Source organism: Varanus komodoensis, unplaced genomic scaffold (assembly GCF_004798865.1).
Source record: "Varanus komodoensis strain SLA01 unplaced genomic scaffold, ASM479886v1 scaffold51, whole genome shotgun sequence".
NCBI lineage: Eukaryota > Metazoa > Chordata > Lepidosauria > Squamata > Varanidae > Varanus > Varanus komodoensis.
In genome coordinates, this window is record NW_025336100.1 from 1,889,081 (window position 1) to 1,908,142 (window position 19,062).

At 41.9% G+C, this 19,062-nt stretch overlaps 1 protein-coding gene across 3 annotated transcripts in view; it reads right to left on the minus strand.

The window, feature by feature from the left end:
• Window positions 1-19,062, minus strand: part of CSGALNACT1 (chondroitin sulfate N-acetylgalactosaminyltransferase 1) — a 67,616-nt gene that overhangs the window by 13,485 nt on the left and 35,069 nt on the right. For all 3 annotated transcript variants that reach the window (XM_044447382.1, XM_044447379.1, XM_044447380.1), the window contains exons 2-5: window positions 16,430-17,314; window positions 11,520-11,736; window positions 8,535-8,636; window positions 5,342-5,520 (exon numbers count right to left, since the gene is read on the minus strand). In XM_044447382.1, the coding sequence (XP_044303317.1) occupies window positions 5,342-5,520; window positions 8,535-8,636; window positions 11,520-11,736; window positions 16,430-17,186 (1,255 nt within the window). In that variant the 5' untranslated portion in view covers window positions 17,187-17,314. The remainder of the gene's footprint in view (window positions 1-5,341; window positions 5,521-8,534; window positions 8,637-11,519; window positions 11,737-16,429; window positions 17,315-19,062) is intronic.

Here is a 19,062-nt window from a genome sequence, read left to right on the forward strand (position 1 = left end):
GGGAAAGAGGGGCAGGGGTATAGCTTTATATGTTAGGAAAGAAATAGGATGCAATGAGATGGAATGTGGTGCAGATGGGAATCTTGTAGAGGTGGTCTGGGTGAAACTAAGGGGTTTTGACAGGGAAAGAGACCTGACAGTGGGGGTATGTTATCGCTCTCCAGGTCAACTTGAGACCCTGGATGATGCCTTGACAGATCAGATTCAAAGGATATCTCGGGGGAGGGACACAGTAATTATGGGAGATTTCAACTCCTGGACATTAGTTGGGAGACTCACTCAGTGGTGACAGCCAGGTCATGCTGCTTCCTAGATGATATAGAGGGAGGGTTTTTCACACAGAGGGTTTGGGAGATGACGAGGAGGGGAAATATCCTTGACTTGGTTTTGACCAACAGGGAGGAGTTGATAGATGGGGTGCAGATTGGGGGAGCTCTGGATGTGAGTGATCACTCCATCCTTTACTTTGAGATCAGGGGAATGGGGAAGTGCAGCAGGTCAAATACTAGAAGGTGGGACTTTGGTCAACTGAAGACCAGACTGCGGAAAGTCTCCTGGGATAGGTTACAGGAAGGCAAGGGGGTTGAGGAGGAGTGGATGGCATTAAAAAGGGAGGTTTTGGAGGCAAAAGCTTTGATGATACCTCTAGTCAGTAAGGTGGGGAGGCAGAGGAAAGTGCCTACATGGAAGCGAAAGGAGGTGGTAAGAGGGATTAGAAGATGAGCCTCCATAGGAAATGGGCAATGGGACAAATAGACAAAGGGGTACACCAAGAGGAGGAGGCCCATTGTAGAAGCATTCTTCACAAGGCTAAGACTGATTACGAGCTGAGACTTGCAAACAACACCAAGAGCTACAAAAAGGGCTTCCATCAAGATGTAAATAGCAAGAAGAAGGGGAGACAGGTAGACCACTTAATAAGGAGGGAGCGGATCCAGACACTGATGTAAGGGAACAGGCATGGATGCTAAATGACTATTTTGCCTCTGTGTCCTCCCCAAAGCAGGGGAGACAGGGGAGATCTACATGGGAGATTAGATGGATGGGGACTTAGGAGCACAGATTAGAGTCACCCTCTAGAAGTCAAGGAGCTTAGGGCACTGCACATTACAAAGGCGCCGGGCCCTGATGGGTTACACCCGAGAGTACTTCGAGAGTTGGTGGAGGTTTTCTCATGCCCTCTGGCCTCCATTTTTGAGACCTCATGGAGAATGGGTGAAGTTCCAGAGGACTAGAGTGTGGCATTAGTGGTTCCAATTTTCAAAAAGGGTAGTAGAAGGGACATGGGGAATTATAGCCCTATTAGCCTTACATGCATTGTAGGAAAAACAATGGAAAGGCTCATAATAGCGAGAGATCTAGTGATGCTAGATAGGGAAGGGAGGCTGGCAGCCGTGCAACACTGTTCCCAGAAAAACAGGTCCTGCCAGATGAACCTTGTGGAATTCTACGACAAGGTTTCAAGGTGGCTAGGCAGAGGGGATGCAGTGGATGTGGTTTAGCAAGGCCTGGATTTTAGCAAGGCCTTTGACAAAGTGCCCCATGATATCCTGGTTGAGAAACAGTTTTGGGACACACCAAAGCACTTCCCGGTGGATCAGGGCATGGTTGACTGACCAAAAGCAGAGGGTAACCATTAGTGGGGAATCCTCAGGATGGTGGCCAGTGACAAGTAGGGTCCCCCAAGGCTCTGTCCTGGGGCCGATCCTGTTTAATCTTTTCATAAATGACATGGAAGAAGGGGTGAACAGTCTGCTGATCAAATTCTCAGATGACACTAAAATGGGGCAGTGGCCACAACTGAGGAGCAGGTGCCCTGCATCCAGAATGATCTAGACAGACTATGGAAGTGGGCAGGAGATAACAGGATGGCGTTTGATGTGGATAAGTGCAAGGTCTTGCACTTGGGGCATAGGAATGGGTGTCATAAGTACAGGTTAGGGGATAAGTGGATGGAGTGCCGCACTTGTGAAAGGGATCTTGGGGTGCTGGTTGACCGCAGGCTAAACATGAGTCAGCAATGTGACGCGGTGGTCCAGAGGGTACCCCACCCTTAATTGCATAGCCAGAAGCATGACTTCTAGGTCAAGAGAGGTATTACTACCACTCTATATGACTCTGGCGTGCCCACAACTGGAGTATTGTGTTCAGTTCTGGGCCCCTCATTACAGGAAGGATATAGCCAGGTTAGAGTCAGTGCAGCCTAGGGCCACAAGGATGCTGGCCGGATTTCAGGGAAAGCTGTAAGAGGCGAGACTGAGGAAACTGGGTGTTTTCAGCCTGGAGAAGAAGAGACTCAGAGGGGATATGTTGGCGACATACAGGTATGTGAGGGGATGTCACACTGAGGTGGGTTCTCCCCTGCAGATGAGGGCAGGACACGCTCCAACGGAGCAAAGCTCAGGGAAGCAAAGTTCCATTTGGATGCCAGGAAGAACTTTCTGACAGTTAGGATTCCTAACCACATGTTAGGATGATTTTACAAGCAAGTACTCCAATTTGATCCTGAAACTTAGCAAGCTAAAATGCAGAATAATTTTGAAACAGAACCTTAGAGAAGAAACAACTGGTGGGATACTTCATGGAAGAAGGATATTAAATTTACAGCCAGTCAAGCACTAAGAGAAAATTGGTTTAAGATATTGTTTTGGTGACACATTACTCTGAAAGATGCACAAAAATTGACAAGAATTATAATAAAATATGCTGGAAATGCAAAATAGAACATGGGACTTTGTACCACACATGGTGGACTTGTGATAAAATCAAAAGCTTTTGGAAGTTGATACATGTGGAAATACAAAAAAATGTGTACAATTAATTTTCCTATGAATGCTAAGAATATGCTTTTGAACATTAGGCCAAAGAGTATGTCAGAATTAAATACATGACAACTGCAGCAAGAATTACAATTGCTTCTAAATGAAAAACAGCAGAATGTCCAACAGGTTGAGACTGGAAAAATAAGTTGGCTTAGTATACAGTGATGGCAAAATTAAATAATTATGTAAACAGACGACTGATCATTAAATGAAAATTTACTATATAGTTTAGCTAATACTGAACAAAATGAAGTTTGTAAAAATATTGTCAATTTAAAATTGACTCAAAGTTATTGGAAAATTTATTGGTTTAGAGAACTATATCTTTTTGTAAGCTTCAACAAAGTACTGATTGACAGAAAGAGAAATTTGGTGGGGGGTGAGAATTTGCTAGGTTATAAATTCATATGTTATATTTGTTTAAGATCCCTTGGCATTCTTTTTTTTCTTTGCTTTATCCTATTTCTTTTAAGAAAACAATAAAAATATTTTTTTTAAAAGAATGTCTGTGAGTCTCCAAGTGAGGAGGCTTACCTGCATTTAGGGCACTGAACTGGGCTCTAACTCTCTCAATGGCGATTAATTTTCATGGAATAAGTCTCCAAAAATCATTTGCTTGATAAGCAACAAAAGAAGAGAGCTACTGCTATTATGTTTTGCTTGTGGGCTTGCCAGAGGCATCTGGCTACAGCAAGAAAATAAAAACAATAAAAGTTTGTGACATCATAAAGACTAATACATTAATTACGGTGTAAAGCCTTTGTGGAATAGAGACTACTTCATCAAATGCTTTAAGCAGTTATACAAGTTACAGTACAAATAGTTGTCTGATGGTGGGAAGAGGGAAGAGAACAGTCAGAAATGCTGGGTACTGTAGTCCACAACATCTGGAAGATGCTAAGTGTGAAGTATATAATGCAGGATAACACTACATAGATCTGATGCAAACAGAAATCCATGCCATAATACCTTTGTTAGTTTTCAGTTTGCCACAAGACTTTGTTGCTACAAAAAACTAATAAAAAGCTACCTCTCATTTTGTTCTTTCAGTCTGGAGAGCCTGGCATTTTTATTTTCTTTGTTCTTTGTGCAGGAAGGACTATTTTCTCCCTTGGATAATTTTTTAAAAACTATACATCCTATGTAAATAAATAGAGTTTATGTTGGGTATTACCCTGGACACACCCAAAATAACAGAACATTCTGTCTTTGCACCTGTCAAAAAACTTTGGGCTCCACTCCTAAGTTTTCATTCTAAGCCCACTGTGGACTCTCATCCCCCCTTACCAGATGTGTCTATGTCAAGAATTGACAATCCTACTTGCAAAGTAGATCTGAAACAAAAGAACAAAAGTATACTTACATAGTCTGCTGGGACAATAAGCTAGCAAGGGTGTGGCTAGATGGGATGGCAGGGGCTGATTGGCTCTGTTGCTGCAGATATTGTATGCTAGCTAGGAGAAAGCCCCACTGGATCCATTGGGGTATATGTATGTGCAGACATATGGATTGCTCTGTATGTTGTGCTGCAACACTTCCTAGTCTTTTCTAGCAGGAGATCAAATTAGTGTTTGCTCCTAGGATCTCTGGCATGTAAAACCTGAGCTATTCTACAGGATTAGGGCTCCTGACACAAGCAATTTTGTCTAGATGTATATGGCTCAGTTTGGAGGCTGGCAACTGGGGAGGACCAATATCTAGTGATGCATCCTTCTCTTGTATGTAGATTTGGCCAAGTAGTCAGAGACCTTCTCTGTGAAGTTCTGTTTCTACCTGAATCCCATCATTTGACTGACAGGAATACTGCTTTCCAGACATGCAAGCAGTCTTGCATGCTTGTCAAAGTCCCCAAACACTTCTGCAACACAGAGAATTTCTTCTTCTGAAGGACTGGTTCCCCAGAGGGGCTTTAATCATTATTGTGGGCTAAAAGCTAAGGGCATTTTTGTTATGTACCTCCTCCCAACTGAGCTTGTCTGGGAGTTCTTGATTGTCTGCCCTTCCTTCACGGTGTATTGATTAATCAAAAAGGAAGTTATTTGCAGGCTGTGAGTGATATAATAATATGGGATTCGAACTCTTGTCTACAGAAATCTCTGAGGTACCTCAGATGCCAGGTTTCCACTGCCAGTCTTGATGTTACAGATGGCACTGTGGTACCCTTGCGTTTGACAGGTTCTGCCTCTTATGTATGCTGGAAAAGCATGTCATCATGGGAACAATTCCTTGTTGCCATATAAAGATTGATTCTTTTCATCCATGCTTAACATGAGAGCATTTTCAGCATGCTGCCTGGTCATTAGGAGGTGCCAGTAGGTTTCCAAAGACAAGTGGCTTGGGAATTGCTATCTTATGTTGTTTCAAGTTATATCCTTTGGTTCTCAGCTTTATTTCTGAGGGTACATAACATCCCAGGTAATCTTTGCTAACATTACACTAACCTTAATAGCCACTCATGTAGCTGGAGCCTTGGATTTACTCTGCATGATTGTCAATGAAAGAGACTAAAGTCTAAATACCTGGTTGTGTGTTCAGTCTACATGTGTTGAGGAATTCTGCTGTGAAATATATATCTACATCACAGAAAAACAGGACAACATTGCTTCCTTTCCAGAATCGGGCTCCCACATCTAGACCTTTCCCTCTTGAGAATTCTTCATTCAGCTGGATAAAGGTATAATTCCTGAAGTTAGCTGATCTGGAAAGAAGAATGTCACTTAAATTTTATTTGCCTTGTGCTTTTTAATGATCAGTGATCATTAAAGAATAGTGATCAGTTCTGTACCAGGTAAGATTGTTTACTATAAACAAAACCAGACTCTTAAAGAAGACACAATTTCTTTTCACGTTCATTCTGTTATATGCACCCATACCCATCTGCTGGAGTGTGCTCCAATCCATGCAAGCTTATACCACACTAAATATCTTTAAATTAATTAATTAATAATAAACCAGGGATTGGCAATTTGTGGGTGTTATAGGCCAAAACATCTGGAGGGCCACAAGTTCCCTGTTCTTTGCTTTAAAGTTACTCTTGAATTGTTACTCTTTGTTTACCAAAGGCAACAAGCTCTGATAGCCAATGGCTTTCTTTGAAAGGGCCCAGAAGTTTTCGGTAAGATGTCATTCAAGGGCCTTTGCCATAGGAAATATTTATATGACTTAATTTAACAAAAGTTGGTTATACAATTTACAAGATCAAGTGTAAAGCCTTCCCAGTTTCCTTTAATATTTAGCTGCCTAAACCAAGGGATTTTCTGTAACATGTGTTTGTCACATACCAGACATCTATTTGTATCTTTATAGTAGAACCACAGGACAGCAACTCAAGTCTCCCCTCAGCAAATGGAGAAAGATGACCCTCAAATGTAGTAAGTCTGGCTTATACACTGGGTTGGATTGATTTATGAACTCAGAGTTTATTCAGTAGACTTACTAATATCAACTGACATAAGTTAGTCATAACCCACAGGTTTCACAGATCCCAGTAGATCTAGCCTACACCTGACTAAGTTTGAATCCAGCCCATTACCATGTAAACATGAACTTCTCAGGAGACAGATAGTGGGACTGCTTAATAAGGAGGAAGGGGGATTGAGGGACTGATGTGAGGGAACAGGCACAGATGCTAAATGATTATTTTCTCTGTGTTCTCTCCAAAGCAGGGTGGGGGAGATCGACATGGGGGACCGGATAAGGCCAGGGATTTAGAGGCACAAATTAGAGTCACCCCTCCCCACAGAAGTCAAGGAGCTCCTCAGGGCACTGGATGTAACAAAGGTGCCAGGCCCTGACAGGTTACAGCTGAGGGTACTTCGGGAATTGGATTGCAGGGAAAGCCATATGAGGTAAGACTGAGGGAACTGGGTCTTTTCAGCCCGGAGAAGAGGAGACTCTGAGGGAGTTTGTTGGTAGCATATAGGTATGTATGGAGGTGTCACCAGGAGGTGGGTAGAGACCTGCTTTCCCCTGTGGAGGAGGGCAGGACACATTCCAATGGAGCAAAGCTCAGGGAACAAAGGTTCAATTTGGAAGCCAGGAAGGACTTCCCAACAGTTAGGAGCCCTATGGTATGGAATGGGCTTCCACAGGAGGTGGTTGAAGCCCCATCTGTGAGGGTGCTCAAGGATAGGCTGGGCATGCACATGGTAAGCATGTCATGAGGGGAGCTGGCTGGAGTTGGAGGTCAGACTAGATCGCCTGGGAGACCCCTTCTGACTTGCTCTGATTCTGTGTTTCTCTAAGGCACATATGGCCCCTCAACATCATCAAGGGGCATAGGATTCTTTGGAGTCCAAGGGATCAGGATCTCAGAGCTGGAACTCAAAAGGGTGAGCCCCGCCTTGCCCCATACAGAACCATGCCAGCTACCCCAGAGAGGGCAAAAGGGGAAGGGGATAGTGAAGTAAGGAAGCTAGGGCTGAAGGCTTAGGCTGTGAATTGCTTTCTTGATAAAATGCAGGGCATGAGGTGCAGTGGCAGCAGAACAAGGCCACTGACGTGCCTCATTCCTACCACTGGATAATTGTAAGCATCTGACTTTGGAGGCTTACAAGCACCTGGTGTGGGGGGTAACTGGATCATGCCCTCAATTCATTAGTTTAGAAAGGAGGGGTGGCATAAAATTATTAAGTCCAGAGTCTAAAATCACCTAAATATTAATGACTATGCCTTTATATATTTTAAAATGTGCTATACTATTCCTTCATTGATAAGGGCAATCACAAGGCAGTGTACATAAAATTATAATACAGATATAATGCTACAAATTAAAGAAGGCTTTTAGGATAGAAGCTACAGGTCAGACTAATAACACCAATTATTATTTTATTTATTATTTCATTTATAAAACACCCAATAAGCAGAGCTCCTTGGAGGGCTATTGCTACAAGGTCTTTAATAGTTGTATAGTATGGAAGCTAAGAAATAATATTGTTCTCTTAAAACACAGAAAAATCCAAGCATCACTGCAGGTCAGGGAAGCCTTATGTGAGGATCCAGGAATTGAATGGACTAGATTCCTGACAGCCAAATGCATGGAGCTGGATTTGCCAGCTACAGGCAACAAAGATAAATCAGAGCAAGGACTGGCTTTTTTTGGAAATAAAGTCATCTTAGAAAAATCTTAGGATTTAACTACATGTGATTATGTAGCTACATTAATGATACAATTTACAACTACATTATGGCCTTCAGTGAAATTAAAAGCCAGGTACAGGGAGGGGAAATTTAAATCTTCTCTTTTCAGCTGTAGTATTAGTAAAAATAACTTCAACACATATTCACACAACTGCAATTAGAACTAGGAAAAAAAATTCCATAATTTGATTTTACTCTCTTGGTGTGAAATTTCCATAGCACAGATTTTTACCTTAGTTTCTCTGGATGATGCAATAATACTAATACATGATTTGAAGTGGATAATCTCTTGACATTTAACACTTCCTTACCAAGGTTGAATAGCACCCACCCTTGAACCTAACAGTAGGTAATCCTACTTTAGGAATGCCTCTGAGCATGTGCAGAGTAGTTTCTTCTCACCTCTGAAGAGCCATATCCAGTTCTTATATATTTAGTATTTTGATTCACGGTTTTAAGCCTAAACAATAACATGGGTTTGAGAGCAAACTGAGCTTCTTAACTTATAATAAGCATAGACAAACATGTTTTTCCTTTGCACCAGACTGGCATCAAATCATAAGTTATACTCACTTGGATGTGTTTTCAAGAATTCCTTTGACCTCACTTATTTGTTCTTTCCCAAAATAAACTACAGTAAGGTGAATTCTTCCATCCTGTTGTATGCCCATTTTCCTAGAACAAATTGAAACAAGTAAGCTCCCTTCTTCATGTTTTCACAGATGAAAATAAGAACACATTTGCTTAATTGCAATCCCTACATTCTCATACTAAGAATTGCTGCATCTGGACTTCCACTCTCTTACTAGTGCAGACTGCTGAAGCCCCTACCTGCTCCATCATGTCTTAATTCATACTTTGTGCAATAGCCTCTCCTACTCTAGCTTTCCAAGCAAGCTGATAATCAACTTTTCACAATCATTTTCTTAATAGAATCAATTAATCAAGCAGGGCCCAGGGACCAAATCTGGCACTCTGGGATTACCTGATTCTCTGCTTCCCCTGGCCCCACTCCATTACCCTCATGCACTGGTTTCCCAGCTTCTTTTAGAATTTTACCTATTCTAACAGGTTGAAATTCCTCTCCTATGCTGAGTTACTGCACAGTAAGACCTTTAAACAAAAAAAAGTTGGCCCCACCCCTTTTGCCTTTGATCTAGCCCTTTTTAGCTTTTGGCCACACCTCCCAGAGGTATGCAGCCTCAGAGAACTTCTCTCCATTTGGCTCTCAGGCTGCAAAAGGTTCAAGACATCTGCCTTCATGTCTAATAGGACACCATAAATCTCACAATAGTTAGGGTTGTATTTATTATACAGTTGCTGTTGTTGTTAGTTGCGAAGACACGTCCGACCCATCATGATCCCATGGACAACATTCCTCCAGGCGCTCCTGTCCTCCACCATCCCCCACAGTTCACTTAAGCTCACACCAACTGCTTCAGTGACTCCATCTAGCCACCTCATTCTCTGCCCTCCCCTTCTTCCTTTGCCATCTATTGCACCCAGCATTAGGCTCTTCTCCAGGGAGTCCTTCCTTCTCATTAGGTGACCAAAGTATTTGAGTTTCATCTTCAGGATCTGGCCTTCTAAAAAGCAGTCAGGGTTGATCTCCTCTAAGACTGACTGGTTTGATCTCCTTGCAGTTCAAGGGACACACAGGAGTCTTCTCCAGCACAATTCAAAGGCCTCAGTTATTTGGCGCTCAGCCTTCCTTATGGTCCAACTTTCACAGCCAGACATTGCAACTGAGAAAACCATAGCCTTAACTATACGCACTTTTGTTGGCAGGGTGATGTCTCTGCTTTTTAGTATGCTGTCTAGATTTGCCATAGCTTTCCTCCGCAGGAGCAAGCGTCTTTTAATTTCTTGGCTGCAGTCTCTGTCTGCAGTGATCTTGGAGTCCAGGAAAATAAAATCTGTCACTACCCTCATTTCTTCCCCATCCATTTGCCAGGACCAGATGCCATGTTCTTAGTTGTCTTGATGTTGAGTTTCAAGCCAACTTTTGCACTCTCCTCCTTCACCCGCATCAAGAGGCTCTTTAGTTCCTCTTCACTTTCTGCCATTAGAGTGGTATCATCTGCATATCTGAGGTTGCTGATATTTCTTCCAGCAATCTTAATTCCAACTGGTGATTCATCTAGCCCTGCCTTTCTCATGATGTGCTCTGCATATAAGTTAAATAGGCAGGGCGACAGTATACAACCTTGTCAAATTCCTTTCCCAATTTTGAACCAATCAGTGGTTCCGTGTCCAGTTCTCACTGTTGCTTTTTGACCCGCATATAGGTTTCTCAAGAGACAAATAAGATGGTCTGGTACTCACATCTTTTTAAGGACTTGCCACAATTTGTTGTGACCCACACAATCAAAGGCTTTAGCATAGTCAATGAAGCAGAAGTAGATGTTTTTCTGGAACTCCTTAGCTTTCTCCATGATCCAGCATATGTTGGCAATTTGATCTCTAGTTCCTCTGCCTCTTCGAAATCCTGCCTGTACTTCTGGTAGTTCTCGGTCCACATACTGCTGGAGCCTAGCTTGTAGGATTTTGAGCATAACTTTACTAGCATGTGAAATGAGTGCAATGGTGCGGTAGTTAGAACATTCTGTGGCATTGCCCTTCTTTGGGATGGAAATGTAAACTGACCTTTTCCAATCCTGTGGCCACTGTTGGGTTTTCCAAATTTGCTGCATATTGAGTGCGGCACTTTGACTGCATTGTCTATTGGGATTTTGCATAGCCCAGCTGGAATACTGCCTGCTCCACTAGCTTTGATGTTGTTCAGTCTTCCTAAGGCACATTTGACTTCACATTCCAGGATGTCTGGCTTGAGGCCAGTGAGCACCCCATTGTGGTTATCAGGGACATTAAGCTCTTTTCTTGTATAGTTCTTCTGTTTAATCTTGTCACTTCTTCTTAATCTCTTCTGCTTCTTTTAGGTCCCTGCCAATTTTGTCCTTCATGATGCCCATCTTTGCATGAAACGTTCCCGTCATATCTCCAATTTTCTTGAAGAGATCTCTAGTTTTTCACATTCTACTTTTTTTCTCTATTTCTTTGCACGGTTCATTTAAAAAGGCTTTTGTATCTGTTTTAGCTATTCTCTGGAATTCTGCATTCAGAATTTTGAGTTTCAATATTATACAGTAGTTGCAGGCAAAAGATACTCAACAGCCTAACAATCTGGATAGAGCAGTAATAACCATAGCTCTGGCATTTTGTGCTCATGAATCTACATTTTTACGCATGTGCTTCCCTATATGCAGCTTTCCACGATTTCACATTTTTTCCAAACCAGTAAAAGGTGCCAAGGAATATGTTGAGCTATTTGTATACATTACATGTGTTTTCCCACTGAGCTAAATCCTAAAAAAGTTAGAATAAAAGCATACATAATTAAAATAAACAAATATATGGAAACATTATCTCTACTTACGCTCCAAGAGTAAAGCAAATATTGCAAAATAAATTTCCAGTGGTCTTGCCTTAAAAGTAAGTCATACATTTGCACTACACTGGAAAATTTTCACTGCTCGGGAGAGTGTAAATGATACCAACCTGAAATTTTCCATAAATTGCCGAAACTTGCTGACCCTTTTTGCCAGAGGGACTATGAGATTAATAAGAGTCTGGCCCAGATTGAGATTTTCAGTCCTTACTTTGATAATGGGGCCAAATGGTCTGAACAGCACAATTCGCTTGAATTCATACTTTTTGTCTCCTTTGAATATCAAGTCATACAGGGTGCCTTTATCTCTTTCTGTCCGTTGAAGACCTGATAAGGAAGGAAAACCAACAATTACCAGGAACAAGAAAGAGTCTTTTGGCATCTTAAAGAATGAAACATTTATTTGGCATAAGATTTCCTAAACATGTTATTAGATTCATGAAGTTTTAACCATAGTCTTGTTGATTTATATATACAGGCTGGGGAGTTGGGTGGGACATGTAAACCTGTTGTCAGAAGAAAATGAAATACAAAATATACAGGCGGCTTAGCCAAAAATTCCAGCAGAGGGTACGGATTAATTTTAAGTATACAGGCAGTTCCCAGTTTACAAACAAGTTCCATTCCTGAAAATGTCGAATTTGTATGTAAGTCAGATCACATGAATAAGCCAAATGTATGTCTTAGTATATGTATATATTTTACCTTTCTATGCATACAAAATGCTTAAGAAACACTTCCATATTCACTAAAAAAATAAACACAATACAGCATTGTAATAATGATAATAATACAGTAATAATAAAGTATCTACAGATGAGAGAGAGAGAAAGACGGAGGGAGGGAGGCAGAGAATCTCTGTGTTTGTGTGTAGATATGTGGTTGTGGTTGCTGTTGTTGTTAGTGGCGAGGTCGTGTCCGACCCATTGCGACCCCATGGACAACATTCCTCCAGGCCTTCCTGTCCTCCACCATCCCCCGAGTCCACCTAAGCTCATGCCGACTGCTTCAGTGACTCCATCTAGCTACCTCATCCTCTGCCATCCCCTTCTTCTTTGGCCATCTATTGTTCCCAGCATTAGGCTCTTCTCCAGGGAGTCCTTCCTTCTCTTTAGGTGGCCAAAGTATTTGAGTTTCATCTTCAAGATCTGGCCTTCTAAAGAGCAGTCAGGGTTGATCTCCTCTAGCACTGACCGGTTTGATCACCTTGCAGTCCAAGGGACTTGCAGGAGTCTCCTCCAGCACCACAATTCAAAGGTCTCAATCCTCTGGCGCTCAGCCTTCCTTATGGTCCAGCTTTCACAGCCAGACATTGCAACTGCGAAAACCATAGCCTTAACTATACGCACTTTTCTTGGCAGGGTGATGTCTCTGCTTTTCAGTATGCTGTCTGGATTTGCCATAGCTTTCCTCTGCAGGAGCAAGCGTCTTTTAATTTCTTGGCTGCAGTCCCTGTCTGTGGTGATCTTGCAGCCCAGGAAAATAAAATCTGTCACTACCCCCATTTCTTCCCCATCCATTTGCCAGGACCAGATGCCATGTTCTTAGTTGTCTTGATGTTGAGTTTCAAGCCAACTTTTGCACTCTCCTCCTTCACCCGCATCAAGAGGCTCTTTAGTTCCTCTTCACTTTCTGCCATTAGAGTGGTATCATCTGCATATCTGAGGTTGTTATTTCTTCCAGCAATCTTAATTCCAACTGGTGATTCATCTAGCCCTGCCTTTCTCATGATGTGCTCTGCATATAAGTTAAATAGGCAGGGCGACAGTATACAACCTTGTCAAATTCCTTTCCCAATTTTGAACCAATCAGTGGTTCCGTGTCCAGTTCTCACTGTTGCTTTTTGACCCGCATATAGGTTTCTCAAGAGACAAATAAGATGGTCTGGTACTCACATCTTTTTAAGGACTTGCCACAATTTGTTGTGACCCACACAATCAAAGGCTTTAGCATAGTCAATGAAGCAGAAGTAGATGTTTTTCTGGAACTCCTTAGCTTTCTCCATGATCCAGCATATGTTGGCAATTTGATCTCTAGTTCCTCTGCCTCTTCAAAATCCTGCCTGTACTTCTGGTAGTTCTCGGTCCACATACTGCTGGAGCCTAGCTTGTAGGATTTTGAGCATAACTTTACCAGCATGTGAAATGAGTGCAATGGTGCGGTAGTTAGAACATTCTGTGGCATTGCCCTTCTTCGGGATCGGAATGTAAACTGACCTTTTCCAATCCTGTGGCCACTGTTGGGTTTTCCAAATTTGCTGCATATTGAGTGCGGCACTTTGACTGCATTGTCTATTGGGATTTTGCATAGCCCAGCTGGAATACTGCCTGCTCCACTAGCTTTGTTGTTGTTCAGTCTTCCTAAGGCCCATTTGACTTCACATTCCAGGATGTCTGGCTTGAGGTCAGTGACCACCCCATTGTGCTTATCAGGGACGTTAAGCTCTTTCTTGCATAGTTCTTCTGTTTAATCTTGCCACCTCTTCTTAATCTCTTCTGCCTCTGCTAGGTACCTGCCATTTTGGTCCTTTATCATGCCCATCTTTGCATGAAACATTCCCTTCATATCTCCAATTTTCTTGAAGAGATCTCTGGTCCTCCCTATTGTTTTCTTCTATTTCTTTGCACTGTTCATTTAAGAAAGCATTCTTATCTCTTCTAGCTATTCTCTGAAATTCTGCATTCAACTGGGTGTATCTTTCTTTTTCTCCCTTGCCTTTCACTTCCCTTCTTACGTCAGCTATTTGTAAAGCTTCCTCAGACAGCCATTTTGCTTTCTTGCATTTCTTTTTCTTTGGGATGATTTTAGTTGCTACCTATTGTACAATGTTGCGAACCTCCGTCCATAGTTCTTCAGGCACTCTATCATATCTAAATCCTTAAATAGATTTGTCACCTCTACTGTATATTTGGGGACTGCAGGTAGTGCAGTGGTTTAAACCGCTGTGCTGCCAGCCTGGTGGATCAAAAGGTCACCGGTTTGAATCTGCACAACGGGTGAGTTCTCGTTGCTCTGTCCCAGCTCCTGCCAACCTTGCAGTTTGAAAGCATGCAAATGCAAGTAGATAAAAAGGTACCACTTCGGTGGGTAGGTAACAGCGTTCCGTGCAATTCAGTGTTTAGTCATGCTGGCCACATGACCACGGAGACTGTCTGAGGACTAACGCTGGCTCCCTCGGCTAGGAAACGGAGATGAACACCGCCCCCCAGAGTCAGGCATGACTGGACTTAATGTCAAGGGGAAACCTTTACCTTTACTGTATATTCATCAGGGATATGATTTAGGTCATACCTGAGTGGCCTAGGGCTTTTCCCTACTTTCTTCAATTTAAGCCTAAATTTTGCAACCAGAAGCTCAAGATCTGAGCCACAGTCAGCTCCTGGTCTAGTGTTTACTGACCGTATAGAGCTTCTCCATCTTTGTCTGCAGAGAACATAGTCAATCTGATTTCTGTGTTGACCATCTGGTGATGTCCATGTGTAGAGTTGTCTCTTGGTTGTTGGAAAAGAGTGCTTATGACCATCGTATCCTCTTGACAAAATTCTACCAGCCTGTGCCCTGCTTCATTTTGTACTCCAAGGCCAAACTTGCCTGTTATTCGAGTTATCTTATGGCTTCCTACTTTAGCATTCTAATCCCCCAGAATGATAAGGACATCATTTTTTGGTGTTAATTCGAGAAGGTGTTGTGGGCCTTCATAGAACCAGTAAACTTCAGCCTCTTCAGCACCAGTGGTTGGGGCATGGACTTGGACTATTGGGATGTTGAATGGTTTTCCTTGGATTCGAACTGAGATCATTCTGTCATTTTGGAGATTGTATCCCAGTACTGCTTTTCCTACTCTGTTATTGACTATGAAGGCTACTCCATTTCTTCTGAGGGATTCTTGTCCGCACTAGTCCGCACTGATGGTCATCTGAATTAAATTCCCCCATTCCTGTCCATTTTAGTTCACTGATTCCTAAGATGTCAAAGTTCAGTCCTGTCATTTCTTGTTTGACCACATCCAGCTTGCCTTGATTCACGGATCTTACATTCCAGGTTTCTATGGAGTATAGATCTTTGCAGCATTGGACTTTCCTTTCACCAGCAGATACATCGGCAACACTTAGGGGTGTACTCACTTTTGTTGCCAGTGGCTTAGACATTAATCACTGTGTATTGAGTTATTTTAAGGGGACAGCAAATTTACACTGTTATACAAGCTGTATACTCACTACTTTAATTGTAGCAAGGTGTCATTTTTCAGTGTTGTCACATGAAAAGATATAATAAAATATTTACAGAATGTGAGGGTTGTACTCACTTCTGTAATATACTGTGCATTACATTGACCTACTGATCAGAGAGAATGATTGCCACTCCTTGTAGCGGGCACAGTTGTGAGAAACAAAGCAAGAATAGTATCTTTTTAAAAAGAGAAAAAAAAAACTAGCAAAGGCACAGCTTTTTCATAGTAAGCCGCCATTTGCTACTAAGTATACAGGCACGTATCCTACTGAAGGAAGAAACAGAAACTGGAATGAGCTTGGAAGAAGAGTTGTTCTTCCCATCTCATCCTCTCACAAGTTTTGGGAAATAAATGGTCATCAAGTGAGATGGCTACAAGGCCAAACTGGCCTATTGAACTATTAGGAAATAGTGTTCACGCTTAATAGGCTTATGAATAGTAAATTACACACTTCTCATAGGTAATAGGCTCATTAGCATGAACATGGGCTGTATGAGTGGGAAGGGGGAACATATTGAGGAGTAGTATGATGTAGGATGGAGAAGATTATGACTTCTTAGTAACCAGCCAATGGCGAAGTGGGGGTAGTGCTGAGCATCGGGGAAAGAAATGTATATAATCTCATGCTTTGTGTAAATTGCTCTTTGTTCCTCAGGCAACTGAGACTCTGAGTCAGCCTTTGCAAACGCTTCAATAAAGCTGCTTGTGCCTGCCCAGATCTTGTCTCACAGAGTTTTGAATCTCGCACTGTCAATAGCAAATCTAGGTTTTTTTCTCAAGAATACATACCTTCTGTGAAGTCAGAGGAGGAATAGGCCCGATGTTTTGTATTGCTATTGCTTGGCCATGTTTTTAAAGTCTCCAAGCCCAACTCAATAGCCTCCGCCAACTCATCCCGCTTGTCCCTTCGCACTGGCTTCTCCTCAGGGTGACGTGTAAGCCCCATCTCTAGCTGGTATACTTTCTGCAGGGTGAAGCTTTCAAATGGCACTGCAGCATACTCAGTGGATAGCTTCATACCAGTATGTACTTCTGCTTTCTCAATCTGAGCATGCAGGAATTGCAAGAGGGCTTTCTGGGGCTTCTCCAGGTTCCCCCAATCTATTCCCACTCCCAAAGAGTCACCATTGTTGCCTTGCATGCTCTTCAGTTGCTCACTTCTCTCCTGGAGCTCATCCTTCAGCTCAGCAATCTGCCTCTTCAGACTGTTGACGTAGTCCCAGTGATGCTCTTCCCTTTCCTGTAAGATTGCCTGATATTCATCTTTTCCTGTTGGGCTGTTGACTCTGGAGAAGGGAAACCGCTGATTTTCACCTCTCGGAGTGCAGGCCAACATGTAAAGCACAGATACCATACAGCAGAGGACCACCAGCAGAAGTACTACCCGAGGGAGCCATGCCACTACCCCTCGCCGAACCATTGTTAAGCAGTTGGTAGTACCACATTCCTGTACAGGTCTCAAGTTTCCAGCAATGTCTGTCAGGACCTGGTTTGCAAACTGCATACATGAGCACTCCTGATATTGTTGATGAATGTCCCTCAGCATGCATGGAACGTGTAGAAACTGGACAGCATGGCATGCCCACTTGGCAGTATCAAAAGCCCAATGCCATCAAAAGGATCATGAATAGGATCCTGCTTCAGTCATGTTCACTGGCAGCAACAGAGAGTAATCTGAAAAAAATGCAAAAATATCATATTCATATACTGTGCAGAGTATACCATCTTCATCAGGAAAACATTAATACTCCCATCAGACCCATGACAAGGTAAATCAGCCACCTGTAAGACTGCAGTCTGAAGTGTATACTAAGTCATATTGTTTTGGAGGTACATTTTAGAAGAACATGAATTGCCTGAGATTTCTGTCAATGTATCCTCTGTTCTTTATTGTGGCATTACAAGAATGCCACCATTTTGCTGCTCCTTGATTCACGTTATGCTATTAAATACAGGTTAGAGAGAGATTGTCTGCTCTTTTACCACCCTCTTTAAAAGGTGACCTGCATAGAAGAGTCATACTAGATTAGACCAAAGGCCTATCTAGTCAAGCATTCCATTTCAACAGTGGCCAACACCTACTGGGAAATTCACAAGCACAATATGAGCGTGACATTCTTGAGCAACTGAGTCATTACTACCTCTAATATTGGCAGTCAATTGGTAGCCATCATGACTAACATTTTCGGCTTTTATTTCAGTTTTAATCCTATTATTTACTGATTTTATTGCTATTGATGTTTTTTTGTAGTAAATGTTATATTGTGCTTGCATTGCTTTATATTGTTGAATTTTAATATGTTGTAAGCCACCCAGAGAGTCTATGGCTAGTGGAGTGGCATATAAATTGAATAAAATAAAAAATAAAAGTAACAGCCATTGATGGACTTAACCTCCATAAATTTGGCTGATCTTCTTTGAGGGTCCAACCTGTGAAAATATACAGGCTTTGCAACTACCAAAGAATAGTCTATATAAAGACTCCTAGATCTGTGGTGGTAGTGCTTCATTTAGTACTTTTCTTGATCAGATTTCAGACAAAAAGGTACTTTGTTGGACTAAAGACTGTAAACAGGTGTTTGGAATCCAGTTTAAGCCCTTTCTTCTGTCTCTGTATGCCTTCCTTCATTCCTTTTAAGAACATCATTTTCCCCAGGCATACCAACCCCACCCAAGGTGTCATCTGCCAAGATGTCTAAGACAGGGGCTGTGGAAGGTGGTAAGGATGAAATTGACACTGTGCTGAAAAATACATTGTTGGAGATATCTCAGCAGTCTGGGAAGATAGAACAGCTCTAAGTACTTCATTCAGAACACTGCAGGAATCAGTATTTTCTATTGCTAGCTGCCTTAAGATGAAGGAAATGGGAGTTGCAAATGTGGAAGAAAGCATTAGAACACATGAGTTTGCAATGTCCACTTCTCATAATACAATTTTGGTTTGTGTTTTACTTTTGGAAGCCTCCTCATAAAAAACTAATTTGAAAGTGCTTGATCTGTGTGAGCAACTCAGAGCAGTTCTCTTAATGGAATATATGGATCCAGTTCTAAGAAATTTTGATATCATAGCAAGATTTTAATCTGAATATAAAGTATGCCTATTGTATTCATAAGTCCTATGTGTGGAGTGAGACTGATATCTGTCATTGTTAAGTTTCTATGTGCTTCAAGTAAATAACATTTCCTCCATGAAGCCAAGAAAATGGGAAAGCCTTATTGGGGTCCAGATCATGACAAAGTTATGCAGATTACCCAAAGAAATAGCCAAAAAAGAGTTGAATGTTTGGGAAAGCATACAGAATGGAACATAAGCAGCAACTTCCTTTCTATTTAAAATTCCCAGCCACCTTCACTTTTAGGCTTCAATGAGAATTATTTATTTATTTATTTATTTATTAAAACATTTTTATGCCGCCCCATTC